This window comes from Argiope bruennichi, chromosome 6 (genome assembly GCF_947563725.1).
Source record: "Argiope bruennichi chromosome 6, qqArgBrue1.1, whole genome shotgun sequence".
Classification (NCBI taxonomy): Eukaryota; Metazoa; Arthropoda; class Arachnida; order Araneae; family Araneidae; genus Argiope; species Argiope bruennichi.
The window spans coordinates 112,545,807-112,560,266 of NC_079156.1; the positions used below are offsets into that span (position 1 = coordinate 112,545,807).

Consider the following 14,460-nt stretch of genomic DNA (forward strand, 5'->3'; position numbering starts at 1 on the left):
AGTCCGATGAGGGTAATCATATTACGAAGCACAAAATACAGCATAATGCATCTCAACAACAGGAAGTCCGATGAGGGCAATTATATTACGAAGCACAAAATACAGCATAATGCATCTCAACAACAGGAAGTCCGATGAGGGTAATCATATTACGAAGCACAAAATACAGCATAATGCATCTCAACAACAGGAAGTCCGATGAGGGCAATTATATTACGAAGCACAAAATACAGCAAAATGCATCTCAACAACAGGAAGTCCGATGAGGGTAATCATATTACGAAGCACAAAATACAGCATAATGCATCTCAGCAACAGGAAGTCCGATGAGGGTAATTATATTACGAAGCACAAAATACAGCATAATGCATCTCAGCAACAGGAAGTCCGATGAGGGTAATTATATTACGAAGCACAAAATACAGCATAATGCATCTCAGCAACAGGAAGTCCGATGAGGGTAATTATATTACGAAGCACAAAATACAGCATAATGCATCTCAGCAACAGGAAGTCCGATGAGGGTAATCATATTACGAAGCACAAAATACAGCATAATGCATCTCAGCAACAGGAAGTCCGATGAGGGTAATTATATTACGAAGCACAAAATACAGCATAATGCATCTCAGCAACAGGAAGTCCGATGAGGGTAATTATATTACGAAGCACAAAATACAGCATAATGCATCTCAACAACAGGAAGTCCGATGAGGGTAATCATATTACGAAGCACAAAATACAGCATAATGCATCTCAACAACAGGAAGTCCGATGAGGGCAATTATATTACGAAGCACAAAATACAGCATAATGCATCTCAACAACAGGAAGTCCGATGAGGGTAATCATATTACGAAGCACAAAATACAGCATAATGCATCTCAACAACAGGAAGTCCGATGAGGGCAATTATATTACGAAGCACAAAATACAGCAAAATGCATCTCAACAACAGGAAATCCGATGAGGGTAATTATATTACGAAGCACAAAATACAGCAAAATGCATCTCAACAACAGGAAATCCGATGAGGGTAATTATATTACGAAGCACAAAATACAGCATAATGCATCTCAGCAACAGGAAGTCCGATGAGGGTAATTATATTACGAAGCACAAAATACAGCATAATGCATCTCAACAACAGGAAGTCCGATGAGGGTAATCATATTACGAAGCACAAAATACAGCATAATGCATCTCAACAACAGGAAGTCCGATGAGGGTAATTATATTACGAAGCACAAAATACAGCATAATGCATCTCAACAACAGGAATTCCGATGAGGGTAATCATATTACGAAGCACAAAATACAGCATAATGCATCTCAGCAACAGGAAGTCCGATGAGGGTAGTTATATTACGAAGCACAAAATACAGCATAATGCATCTCAACAACAGGAAGTCAGATGAGGGTAATCTATTCCGATCCATCCCAAGACACACGGAAAAAACTGAATGACCGGACCACCGCGATAGCAACACTGACGAAAATGTGGTTGAGTCCTGAAGGCCATCACCGGCCACGGTACAATCCTTCCCGTAGAAAGGACGTCCCGTTATCGATGGGACCTCCACTTTTTCCTGTGCCCACCAGGGTGACGAGAACAAACCACCATACCGGAAGCTTTTCATTCTCATTTTTGAGATGCCACCAATTAGAGGTCAAATGATAGTACCCTGACTTGTGGACTGCGTCACCTTCGAGGGTTTGTCGTCTCCCTTCCAATACCATATCACCCCCGCTATATGTTCTGCGAATGTAAAGAAGTATAGAAGGAAAAAGGAAAAGAAGCTACTAGTTTTGAAAATGACGAGAAGTACTCCAGAAAGTTTTTTTTTTTTAATTTAAAAAGGCAAATGCAAACACTTGTCTTGTCCTTTATATGAACAGTGAAGGTGACAATTTAAAAAAAGTAACATCTCACAAGCAATATGCACTGTTACAAATTATGTTTTAGGCTTCCATAGACTTGCCCGATTATACATGTTCCTTATTTTGCGATTCCCTATATGATGCGAGTGCTTTCCTACATTGAAGAGAGTACATCATACTGTGCTATTCCTCTAAACCGGAGTGGCATAGCATGTTGAAATCCTAATATCGACTAGTTTCTTAAAAATTAAGTTTATTTATATTTTTAAAAGCTATAATAGTACAGTAGTGAACTATTCGTTTTTTTCTCCCTGTTATGACAAATTTTAACCCTTTGCACTCGGAAAAGTAATTCGATGCAAAATTATTCACCTAATACAAAGGCTTGTTCATTATTCCGAAAAATAAATATATAAAGTTGTTTCAAGTTGAATTTTCCCGAAAAGTTAATTTACATCTCTTTACCATTCTATAGGTATTTTTAACAATCAATATTGGAAAATAGATAAGTAAAACGTCAAAATGAGGCACTGTCTTGAATGGTAACCATAAGTAATTTCTCGAGTGAAAAGGGTTAAATAAAATTAATTGACACTAAAGTGATGTTATATAAATAATATTTCGAATTCATATTTTATGATGTGAAAAATCGACTTGAAAGCATATTTCATAAGGCATAAAATGAGATGGAATAATTATAATTTTTGTCTAACAAATATTTTAACGAATATAAAATATGTCACTAAAGAAAAATGAATTTCAAGAGTGATCTTTTGCTTACTCTGGGTCAGGAAAGAGACCAAGCAGACTGGGTGGAAAATCATTGATGAGGTTGATGATGGCAGCGACGGCGGCAAAGCCGATTGTTAAGACGACGCCAACAAATGCACCAAGTTTTGGCCATCTGTAAGTCAACGGAATGATCAATATTGCAATATTTTGTTAGTCATTAAAAAAAATTAAAATTTAAGATTAGCGTTCTTTTTTTGCTAAACCCGACAAAACTGTATTAACAGTCTAAAAACTCGCCAAAGGTTTTAAATAAATGGTAACAAATGCTTTTCGGATTTGCGATTAAAATTGTCAGATTTTTACATTAAGCAAGAAATCGACAACAAAATAATCCACTTTGGTGACTGCATATTATTTTTAAGTCGACCCAAAAACGGCGTATGTTAAGTAAATTTTTTACATAACATACCCCTTTAATAAATATGTAATTTTCATATTTATCTCCGTATGTTCATTATTTCTCAAATTTAATCACCGTATTGTCTATATGCAAAATTTGATAATAGGATACATCCCAATAAGGAGCATCTCACATTCAGAAGTTGATTGTAAATATAAGTTGGTGCAAAAGTATTACCGTTTTCACTAACTGTTGTTTAGATATTTTTGTGAATGGTTTTTGATCAATCATACGGGTTATTTTGATGTTAGTTATCTGGTCCTTTAAATAATAATAATAATATCATTTGTTGTAATAATGAAAGCATTGAACATTTTTTGTTGCTTCCAAGCCATTAAAATTAGTTCAAATGACTATATAAATGATTATAAGACAATTTATTTTCATGACTATGTAAAACAAGTTATGAAGAAATAAAATATTTTAGATGTTTTTAATGTTTTTTTCCTATGAAAATAGATTATGGGCCTTATTTATTATTCTTAAAAAATTACTATACAGTTGAGAAATGAGGTAACATATACCATACAGCTCGGATTTTGCACCATCAAACTGTCTTTTATTCTTTATGTTTCTATTGCGTTTATTATATTTTGTATTCTTTATGTTTCTATTGCGTTTATTATATTTTGCATATTTTGTATTCTTTGTCTTTTATTTGAATTTATTATATTTTGTATATTTTTTATTCTTTGTCTTTTATTTGCTTATATTATATTTTGTATATTCTTTTATTCTTTATGTATTTTTTTTTATTTTTTATTTCTTTTATTTAAGTTTATTATATTTTGTATATTTTTTTTTTATTCTTTATGTATTTATTTTATTCTTCATGTCTTTTAACTGTTCTTTTTCCTAAAATTCTTTATTACTGGTGCTTTATAAGGTTTATCTGTTTCCATCCATATATTTTTATTGTGATCGTCGTTAAAATTATATATAATTAAGGGTAATTTTCTTATATAAATAATAAATAAGCAAAGCTGCAGATCGAAAACAAAGAAAATCTTAGAAATCTCGCATATTATTGAAAAAAAAACCATTTCCACCTAGAAAGTTTAAGATATAATATAAAAAAATTAGCAAAATATTTTTTTAAATGTTCTAATGTAATTACGAATTAACTCGTTTTAATTTTAAAACTTCCCGTAGGAAAACATCATAATTTACATAAAATAAAGAACGTTTATTACTTGATGAGAGGTAGCAAAACACATAGACCCAATATGTGCAACTGCATGTCGACACCAAGGTACCATGTATGCTCCAGACACTGAAAAAAAATACAACGAAACATATTTAGTAATAGGACATATGGGATTTTCGAAAAAAGAAAGAAAGAAAGAAAAGAAAAGAAAGAAAGAAAGAAAAGCGAAATAAATATGACTAGGTTGTATTAGACTAATAAAACCAATAAAAAAATAGGATATTTCTTAAGACTCTAACTACCAATTTTTTTTTAAATCACTATTTAACAATTGCAAGCAAGTTCAAATATTTTTAAGTGAAAACAATTTGTTATTTATATAATACTCTGTAACAGCGTAATTTAATTCAAATGTAAGATTGCATAATATAAACAGCCCCCCGGAGGGGCACTTGAAATAAGGATGAGATGCTTCCGGCATGGTGGTTAGATCTCGCCACCCAGGAGGGTACACAAATAGGTGGAGGATCTGACTCCTCCCATCGATGACGGGGCGTACTTTCTTCGGGGAAGGTTGTACCGTGGCCAGTGATGGCCTTTAGGACTTAAACACAGTTCCTGCCAGTGTTGCTGTATGGTTTAAATCCGTGTACCTTCGGGCGGGTCGGAGATTCAGATGTATGACTATGACTATGATTATGTATAATATAAACTCATTATTAGCGAAAAGCGTGGAAAATTATTGCTAAATTTAGGATGTGCTGAATCTATTTCTTTCTAATGTATCCCGCCTGACATAATTTACGACAACTCAAGTTCATTGTACGTGGAAAATCATAAAGGATTCGCCGTTGGATTATGTCATAAGTATTTTGCCCGTTTTACATAGGACTAAAGAAATAATTCCATGATTTCTTTAGTCCTATGCAATAGCATCAAAGTTATAAAAGTGTCACTGATAAAACACATGTCATTGTTTACAGCCATCGTATTTATAGACAATTGCAAAATGAAGACATTAAGAGAAAAAAGTCAACTTTTGAAACAAAAAGTAAATAAATAAGAAGAAGAAATCCCCTTGCATAAACTGTATAACTAGGGTAATGCCTCGAATTCTTTTCATGTCACTGGCGAATAACACTTAAAAAAAATATTATGTCTTTGGCGTGGATCTAGCAATTTTATTGAATCTATCCCGCGATGTTTGGCCCTGGAATGCGGTAAATGCGCATTTATTCGAAAATCGAAAACTATTTTGGACATCTAGTTTCCGATCGATTAAAATCAAATTTTGACAAAAAAAAATATGATTATAATTGAAAGATTCATAAACGAAATTTCAGCTTTTTAGGACTATGCGTTTTTGAGTTGTTGCATGAGAAAGAATAAACCGACAGATGATCAAACCTTTGATAAATTCTATTAAAATATTATAAGAATCTATACTTTAGATGTTACATCTATGTACCAAATTTTATCTATCTCGCTCTTTTCGTTTTTTAGTTAGAGTGTTTACTAGTACTCGAACAATCAGATTTCCTCCAAATGGATTTCGTATAAAATTTTACAGAAATCGATTAATTTGGTATTAAATTCATATACCAAATTTCATCCGTTTAGCTCGCTGTGTTTTTGAATTACCGTGTTCTTAGATAGATAGACATAATTCCAAAAATATGATTTTCGAACTCAGAGAAGTCTGGAAAATGGAGACTCTTCGAACTCAAATTTTTTTGGTGATTACAATACTTTCTCATTGTATATTTTGTATACAAGAAAATAGAAATGACTTTAAATGGACTTAGAACAGCCTAAAACGACGCAAAAGATCGAGGTAGAATTTTGTAATAATTGCTTTTATTTTTATTTAAATATTTTATGTTAGAGAATTAAATTATATGTATTTTATAAATAAAAAATCTTGAAAAACAGATGATGATTAATGGTTTCATTTTGTCACGTACAAGTTTTTTTTAAATGTAACTAACTTTTAAACGATAACTTTTCACTAAATCAAAGAAAGATATTTAAAAATTTATTAATATGAATTATCTTTGCTTTAATTTTATTCTGAAAATTTTTCATTTTAAAAATCGTCTGACATAATAATAAAATCAAATTTACCCAAACTGAAAATTTTAATAATTCTGAAAATGAAAAATGATTCGACAATTTTAATGCCATATATACGTGTACTTCTGATAAACCAAATTCTCTTAATACAAAAAAAAGTTTATTTCAGACAATCTGTACACATTTTGGTAGAGTGTCAACTAAGGTTAAATTTTGAGTGCGGTTAACAACATATCTTTACGAGAGAATTCTATATTCCTTGATAATAGATCTGTCAAAACATAAATATTTATCTATCAGTTTTAGTTTAAGAGAAACCCTAACAGTTTTATCACGTTTCTTTAATCTGATTCGATGACGTAAAATCTGTAATGATGTTTTGCTGCCATGTGCCAAAGTTTGAAATTCTTTGTGTCATGAAGCAGGTTGTAAACACACTTTTCTCGAAAATAAATTAATCTAAATGTTACAATCTACAATAACAGTATCGAATTCGATTAAACAGACAGGAATTGTTTTTTTTTATCATGATAATGTTAATAAAATGGCATACTGTTAGTAGCTTACGTGACGTGACGTATGAGCTAAAATATCATTCAAAACACTGTACAAAGCATAACGTGGAACGTAGAGTACCAAATTTGGTAATAATTCTTGGGTAATAAATGTTGTCTAAGAAGAATTTTCTGAATTTTAATACATTTTTAATAAAAGATTAATTAAAATTTTAATTTCCCACTTCATTACTAACAAGCCATGCTATTTATTGTATGGAATTCGTTCTTATCACCAGAAAATTCTAATAATAAGCTTTCCATTGATACCATCTTTTTTCTCTAATTCAAATAATTTTTAATTATATTTTTAATGTTTTGCAAGAATATTTTTAATTGTTTTAGTTATTATATTTTTACTAACTTAGGTCGCAAAGATGTTAAATGCATTTGTTCTGCTACCCAATAAGCAAATTTTAAATATAAAAATAAAAAATACGTTTTTGCATTTAGTAATAGGATTGTTTATAGTAGATAATCGTTGGCATCCAGAGAAAAACGCAAAGAATTGAAATAAATAAAAATGTAATTTTCAAAAACGACGGTGCATTGTATTTTTTGCCAAGCAGAACCTCAAAGAAATATGAAGTCCCGCGCTTTTATTTATAAATGGTTTCTTTCTACATTTCAAGTACAGTATTTTAAAAGAAAATAGCACGAGGAAAAAAATAATATAATAATAATATAATAATTAATAATAATAAATAATAGAAAATAAACAATATAATAATAATAATAAAATATAATAATAGAATAGAACAAAAAAATAGAAAACAGAAAGCAGAATGCAGTTTTATCCATATACTAGGCGTCTTTGGCAACCGATTTGTTCGTAGGATTAATGGTTACTAAATTTTTCATTAAAATACTTTATGTAAATTGGACTGAGTAGCTTCTTCAGCAAAATATTTTTAACATTCAAAGTTTCATAGATAGTATAATTCATGCAATTTTATATGTTTGTGCTTTTCTGTTCAGTAAACAATTAAATATCTGCAACTTTCATAGTAATTTTTACCAAGTGACTTTGGGGTTCTTCCAACAATTTTATGTTTTTGTATTATCGTTCCTGATACGTTTCATATTCGTTTAGAATTATTTATATTCTTCTTATTATTGTTCTTTATTTTTTAAAATAATTTTTTTTATTTATATTTTAATTAAAAATTCTTTGATGTGTCTTTTCTTAATGAGCATTTATTACCCAGGAAACAAGTTTGTTGTTATAGGTATATTAGTCTGCCTTATAAAGCGTATTGTTACGAAATTACAGCTCCTTTTATAGGTCTTGGGAGGCGGGGCTAGAAGCCTCTCAACCAATCAGGAACGTTGGAGGCGCATCTCCGTTCCTACTGGACCGATCGGGAAAATTCTCGATGTTTCGGGTATAATCTATTTTGGCGCCAAAGTCGCCAAATTCGTCGCCAAGTCGCCAAATGGTCGCCAAGATCTGGAACCTCCTATGGAACCAACTATGCTGGGAAGCCGCATTCCAGATTCGTAACAGTATTGACGTATATCTTAGAGCTTCATGTATATCTTGATTTATAGACATCATCTAGTTAATAAACTTTATCATATTAAAATAAAAGTTTTGGAAGCGATATTAGAAATTTAAAGCAGTGAAAATTTTCGTTATTCAACACTTTAAACACTTTTTTTTTAAATTTTTTAAACAATAAAAACAAAAACAATGGCTGAACAGTTCCAAATTGTTCAGTTAATAGAGAAAGATTACTTACGAAATCATAAGTGTTCACATAATTGTTAACGTAGAGCAGGTTGGTCCACCAGTTGGCTTGGCAGTTTTTGATCAAGGGGTCCAAGGTTATTTTCCACACGGGGCCAGACCCCAAGATGGGGGCGATGATCAAGAAAGCAATAGTCATGGCGTAAGGTGGCGTCAACCTGATGCACGAGAGATAAATGAAAATAAATATTTGGTAGAAAGTCACGTTTTGACTAAAAATGTCAAGACAAAGCTAAACATTCTTCTTTTTTTCTTATTTAAAAATTCTATGTTCTTTTAAACCAAATCAGAGATTCTTATAAAAAAATCTATAAAAAAATACAAAAAAACCCAAATAATTATGAAATAAACAATTGCTCATCCATAATAAGGAAAATGTATTCTGTTAATGCGACAATAAAGTATAAATTTTATAAACAGGAAAATTTATGTAAATAGCACAAAAAATATTTTAGTATTAATTATTTTAAATCCCCCCCCCAAAAAAATACTGGAATTAAAACTAGACGCAGAATGGAAATGGAATTAAAATGTCCAAAAATATTTGATTATAAATAATAAAAGATTGAGAACCATTGGGTTAAATTAATACTGTGAATAATGATGAAAATCTAGCAATGTTCAAAATATGAAAATATCCAAGAAATTTCATGAACATGGAAAATTATTTGACTTAATAAAATGACAACACCTTTAAAAAAGGGAATTCGCAATAAATATAAATTAAAATGATTTATTATACTTCTTAACATACAACATGGTATTTACTTAGGTTTACCTTATTTAATAAATTTTTAATAAATAAATATAATTTTAATAAATAAATTTTTTTTTTGTCATGAATCAGAAATGAAGTTTAATATTTTCAGGTTTAGGATAATGGGATTATTTTCTGTGATTAATGTGATTATTTTCTTAAACATGATTTTTTTTTCTGATTGATGTAAATAAGCGAGAAAAAAGTAGAACAAACATTTTTTAAATAGGAAAGTTCTTATTTTACTCATAGCCTTGTGGACATACCTCCAGTATCGATGAAATATGTACATGAAAACGTTCAGACCTTTCCTCTTCTCTTGCGCTTTGAGAACTCCGTACGTGACCAGCATGCCGCTATTGGAGGACAAAAAGAATACAGAGAGAGTTATTTTAGGATACAAAGAAAGGATTTATGACTTTGAACTTGGACATTTTCAGAAAATCCTTATTTGATTTTTTTTTATTAGCTGCAGGAGTTTGATGGTGTTTGTAAGTAATTTTAGAATTTTAAAAAAAAAAGCTGTAAAATTTATCAGTGTAAAAATAATATTTTTTGCTCTTTATATAATTTGCTGTGTCTGATAATTTTACCATTATTTGTGAATTTCTTTTCCAATCCATATTTATTTGGAAAAAGAATTTTCATATAATACTTTAGTAATAGATTCTCCGAATAATTTGATGATAACATTTATTAATGATTGTTGGTTGAAGGCAAAAATTAGATTTCAAAAAAAAAATACATGAATATAAGGAATAAACTATATTCTTAGTTTTGTAACTTATGAAACATTTTAGGTTATAAAGTAAAAAATAATACTCTCAAGAACAAAATTTGCACTAGAAATTTAAATAAACTGAATTTGCTACCAACATATTCTTTGTTCATACAAAAGAACAATATATTTTAATGAATTAAAAAAAATCGGATTTGAATTTAATCATTTAGAATGAATAATGTAACGAAAATTCGTGACAAATTTTATTTAGTAGTAGCTAGTAAAAGACATCCTCGCTAAAATTACTTAATCCTGTAATTACTTCTTTCTTTAAGTTTTATTCTGAAAAATAAATTGATAATTTCAAAACAAAAGGTTTTTAATCACGATTTAAAAAACGCTGCTTATGATGTACTTGTAAAAGATTTTATTTTTAATCAAAGGTGCTAATGTTGGGTGTATTCCCTATTTGAAAAATCTTTGCAATAAAGTTAATTGTATAAAAACAATTTTAAAACATATTTTATCTTATCGAAAAATAGAAATTTTATTTTCATTCTTTTCTCCTTTTTATGTTTAAATTTATAATTCTTCATTAAAGATATTAGAGAATTTAAATGTATTTTCCCCCAATTTCACGACCAGATGGCACCACTTGCATGGAATCAAACTTTAATTATAATCGATTTGTAAGTTAGCAATTAATTAATTTCATTCAAAGAATTTTTTCTCACCATAAACAAGTAAGTGCACATAATTTCAAAACTCTAAAACATTCATTCATAAGTGAATGAAAAATAGATTACAAGATTCTATTTTCACAATTAAAATTATTCGTTGTCTGTAAGTTATTTCACTTTTGAGTCCCTTCCTTCTTCTAAAACAGCTTTTTTTTCAACAATAAATGAATAAGAATTGTTTATTTGTTTAAAATCTTCATTTTTTAAAAACATTTTATATAGCATTCCAAAGAAATCATTTAAAACGAACATAAAATTATAATTTAAATTTATAATAATATAATCTTTATGAAAAGTTTATGAAATCACAAAGTTATTTTCACAATAATTTTTAAGAAAATTTATTTTTTACCTCATAAGGAAGAAAGTATCAACCGTAAGCATAGCGTTGGCAATGGCTTGAAACCAGAAATTTGGAGGCAGTTTGGCAAGTCTCATCCCTTGGGCTGAAAAATCAAAAAGATAGCGAGAATTTTATGAATTTCGATGGACGTAAAATTCAATAATTTTTAATAAAATAAATTTAATAGTAACATTTTTTTTTAATAAACATATATTTTTAGTGTACTGAAAAGAATTATTTTCTCTTTTTTTAAACTATACATCTGTTGCTTCTCAAATTCGTTACAAGATGGCGTTACTGACACAGAATGAAAATCAAAATTGATTAATGGTTAATATATATCTTGGTTTCGAAAGCATTGTAATGTTGAGAATGTTTAAGTACACAAACTTTCAGTTTTCTAGTAAAGGAATGAAAAATCATTTACAAAATATTATTCTTACTAAAATGAAACAAATCAAGTTAAGTAAACCTGTAACCTGCTTAAAAAATCATTACACCAAACTGCGAATGTATCATAGAGGAAAGTAACAGGTTAGATTCCAAAGAAAAACTTTGAACATATTTTGTGTGCCAAGAATTTAATGAAAAATCATTCACTGAATTCAATTTAATTCATAATGCAGTACTTGATTTTCAGAAACAACCAGCCCATTAGATGAAGATTTGAAAATTTTAAATTAAACGCCTATGCACGCACATAAATCGTATGTAATAAAAAAAAATGTATAATTAGTATTCATGACAAGCAATAAAGGTATAGTTTTCTTACTTTTATGATACATGTTTTATTTTAATCATCGTTTTCTCCCTACACAAGTATATACTGGAATTATCTTTAAAAACATCCTTTAAAATTATATTTTTTAAAATGAATTTATATTAATAGTATTAAATTTGTGACAATTAAAATCGTATTACACATCTTTTTATTCGTATGTCATTGATCGAAGCTTGGAGAAAGGGTGTCATTTAGGAGCAGAGGCATTTTTGTTTTAGACTTTTTGAAGAAAGTATGAGGACGTTCAATTTAATACAAGACACTCTACAATACTGTTCTGATGTTATTAGGAAATTAAATTCTATTGCTAATAGTTTTAAAGTATCGTAAAAATATTGCCCAATCTGTCATTAGACATAATTTATTTGTTTTTAGTATGGATATTGTGTTGAAAATATTCTAATCCCTACTAATAATAATGTGCGTACATATATGTGCGTGTGTGTTGGCGCAATGCTGACAAACCCTGCCTTAAAAGTACTAAATTTGATGTTTTTGAAATTTTAATTGAGAGATTTAATGAGAGATTTTGAGGGTTTGTAACGATAACTTGAGACATTTTTAAATTCAAGAACATTATTTTTTTATTGTCTATTCTTTGTAGTTATACCTTGCAGTTTCTTTCTGAATTTTGGTAAGTTTTTAGAAATATTTTTTGCGTACATTTGAACATTATATGTAAAGAGTTTTAATTAACTACATTGATGCAATGCAGTTCAAACCATTTTCTTTGCCTCATCAAATAATTTATTACAAGATTTCTTTCCATTGTTGAAAGTTAATGAAGAAAAGTCTTATTCAATATTTGGCTAGTTTACATAGCGAATAGTCTAGTAAAGTTACAGTACTACTAAAAACAACATTCAATAAGGTGATAGACTGCCTAGACAATTTTGTTTTTAATGGCCCTCTTTCGTTACTGGACTCCATTCGATTGATGAGATTCATGTATTTAATAAATATAAATATTAAAATGACACCCTAATATCCATCACCATTCGATGTTTAAAAATATCTTGTTGACGGAATTGTGAAAATCAAGTTATGTAAAGAGATTTACATGAAATTAAATGCTACTATTTTTCAAAGCACATCAGCTGGTCATTAGAAGTGATTAGTAGAGAAATAGATACTTCTATTGAAATTCATTCCCTCACAAATATTCACATATAAATGATCGTAAAACAAAACATATTTCACACATAATTTAAATTTTCCATTCAATGCCGGTATTCAAAAGTTATTTTTTTAATTTACGGAGATGTCAATTTTTAATGCCATTAGTAATTTGCATTTGATGTCATATGAGATCAACCTTTAAAAATAACGGTGGGTTTGGTCTCCCCAAAACGTTATCGCATATTCTCTAATAAACTAGTAATGCCATAGAATGCCCTGCATGTTACTGGCGTACAATAGTTATGAAATATTAATTTTTAGCATGAATTTGGCATAAATCCATCGTCAGTGGTCATCCTTGGCGAGTTTTTTTGGTGATTCATTCCTGACAGGCCGTTAATAGTATCCGAAAATCCAATTTGTGCTTCAGACACATTTTTCTCAACCTATTGAAACAGAGATTTGACACAAAACTACACTTGTAGTCACAAAATCCCGTAACAAATTTGGTGTATTTTAGTCATTGTGTTTTAGAACTAACGTATTTACGTAGAAAGTACAGACCGACAGACAGTCAACCCGGATTTGGTTCAAAATTTGACAGGTGTCAATAAGTCATTGCTATATATGTAAAATCTGTTCACCGAATCTTATCTATCTAGATCTCTTCGTTTTATAGTTATTGTGTTAAATTATATTCGAACAGCCGGACAGACAGAAAAATTTGGTAGAAATCTGCAAATTTGGTGTAAAGACTGCATACCAAATTTCAACTATTTAGCTCAAAACGCTTTTGAGTTATCTTTGTCACAGATGGATGGACATTTTCCAAAAATGTGTTTTTCGAATTCAGGGAGGAGGGGGGCGGTTAAAACTTGGAGATTCATCAAAATCGCGAGTTCAAATTTTTTGACGATTATTATACTTTATCCTATTTATACGAGAAAGAAAAATATGCATTAAAATTTCAAAATTTTAGTTTCAGAAAAAAAAAATATTTTAATTAATGACAGATGAGCATTGATCCATTTTTGAATCTCCAATTCTTGTCTTAAACCACAAAGCAATGTGATTCCTTCCATTTACAGCAAGAAATCACTCACTCATTTGATTGTAGTCAGCGTACAAGTAGGAGTGTCCGACGATGACCCAGGTGACGGTTATGTAACGGACTCCGTTGACGGCGGAGAGGTGCTTGTTCTCTTCTTTCTGGGATACGTTGATCAGCTTCATGTAATTGGTGTAGGCAGAGAAACTCACCAGGACTTTGTAAAAGGTCTCTACAGAAAGAGAAATATTTAATCATTATTTGGGGAAAGAATGTTCATTTGCACTTTTCGATTGTTGTCATTTTTCTTCGATTATTCTATATGTGATTATTTCAAATCAATTTCTAGATGCT

The 14,460-nt window shown here is 29.8% G+C and overlaps 1 protein-coding gene across 1 annotated transcript in view; it reads right to left on the bottom strand.

Annotated features, from left to right (window-relative positions):
* LOC129971070 (nose resistant to fluoxetine protein 6-like) overlaps window positions 1-14,460 on the bottom strand; it is a 96,165-nt gene that overhangs the window by 17,753 nt on the left and 63,952 nt on the right. The window contains exons 6-11 of the mRNA XM_056084541.1: window positions 14,162-14,338; window positions 11,168-11,261; window positions 9,621-9,710; window positions 8,590-8,755; window positions 4,267-4,346; window positions 2,663-2,785 (exon numbers count right to left, since the gene is read on the bottom strand). Coding sequence (XP_055940516.1) covers window positions 2,663-2,785; window positions 4,267-4,346; window positions 8,590-8,755; window positions 9,621-9,710; window positions 11,168-11,261; window positions 14,162-14,338 — 730 coding nt within the window. The remainder of the gene's footprint in view (window positions 1-2,662; window positions 2,786-4,266; window positions 4,347-8,589; window positions 8,756-9,620; window positions 9,711-11,167; window positions 11,262-14,161; window positions 14,339-14,460) is intronic.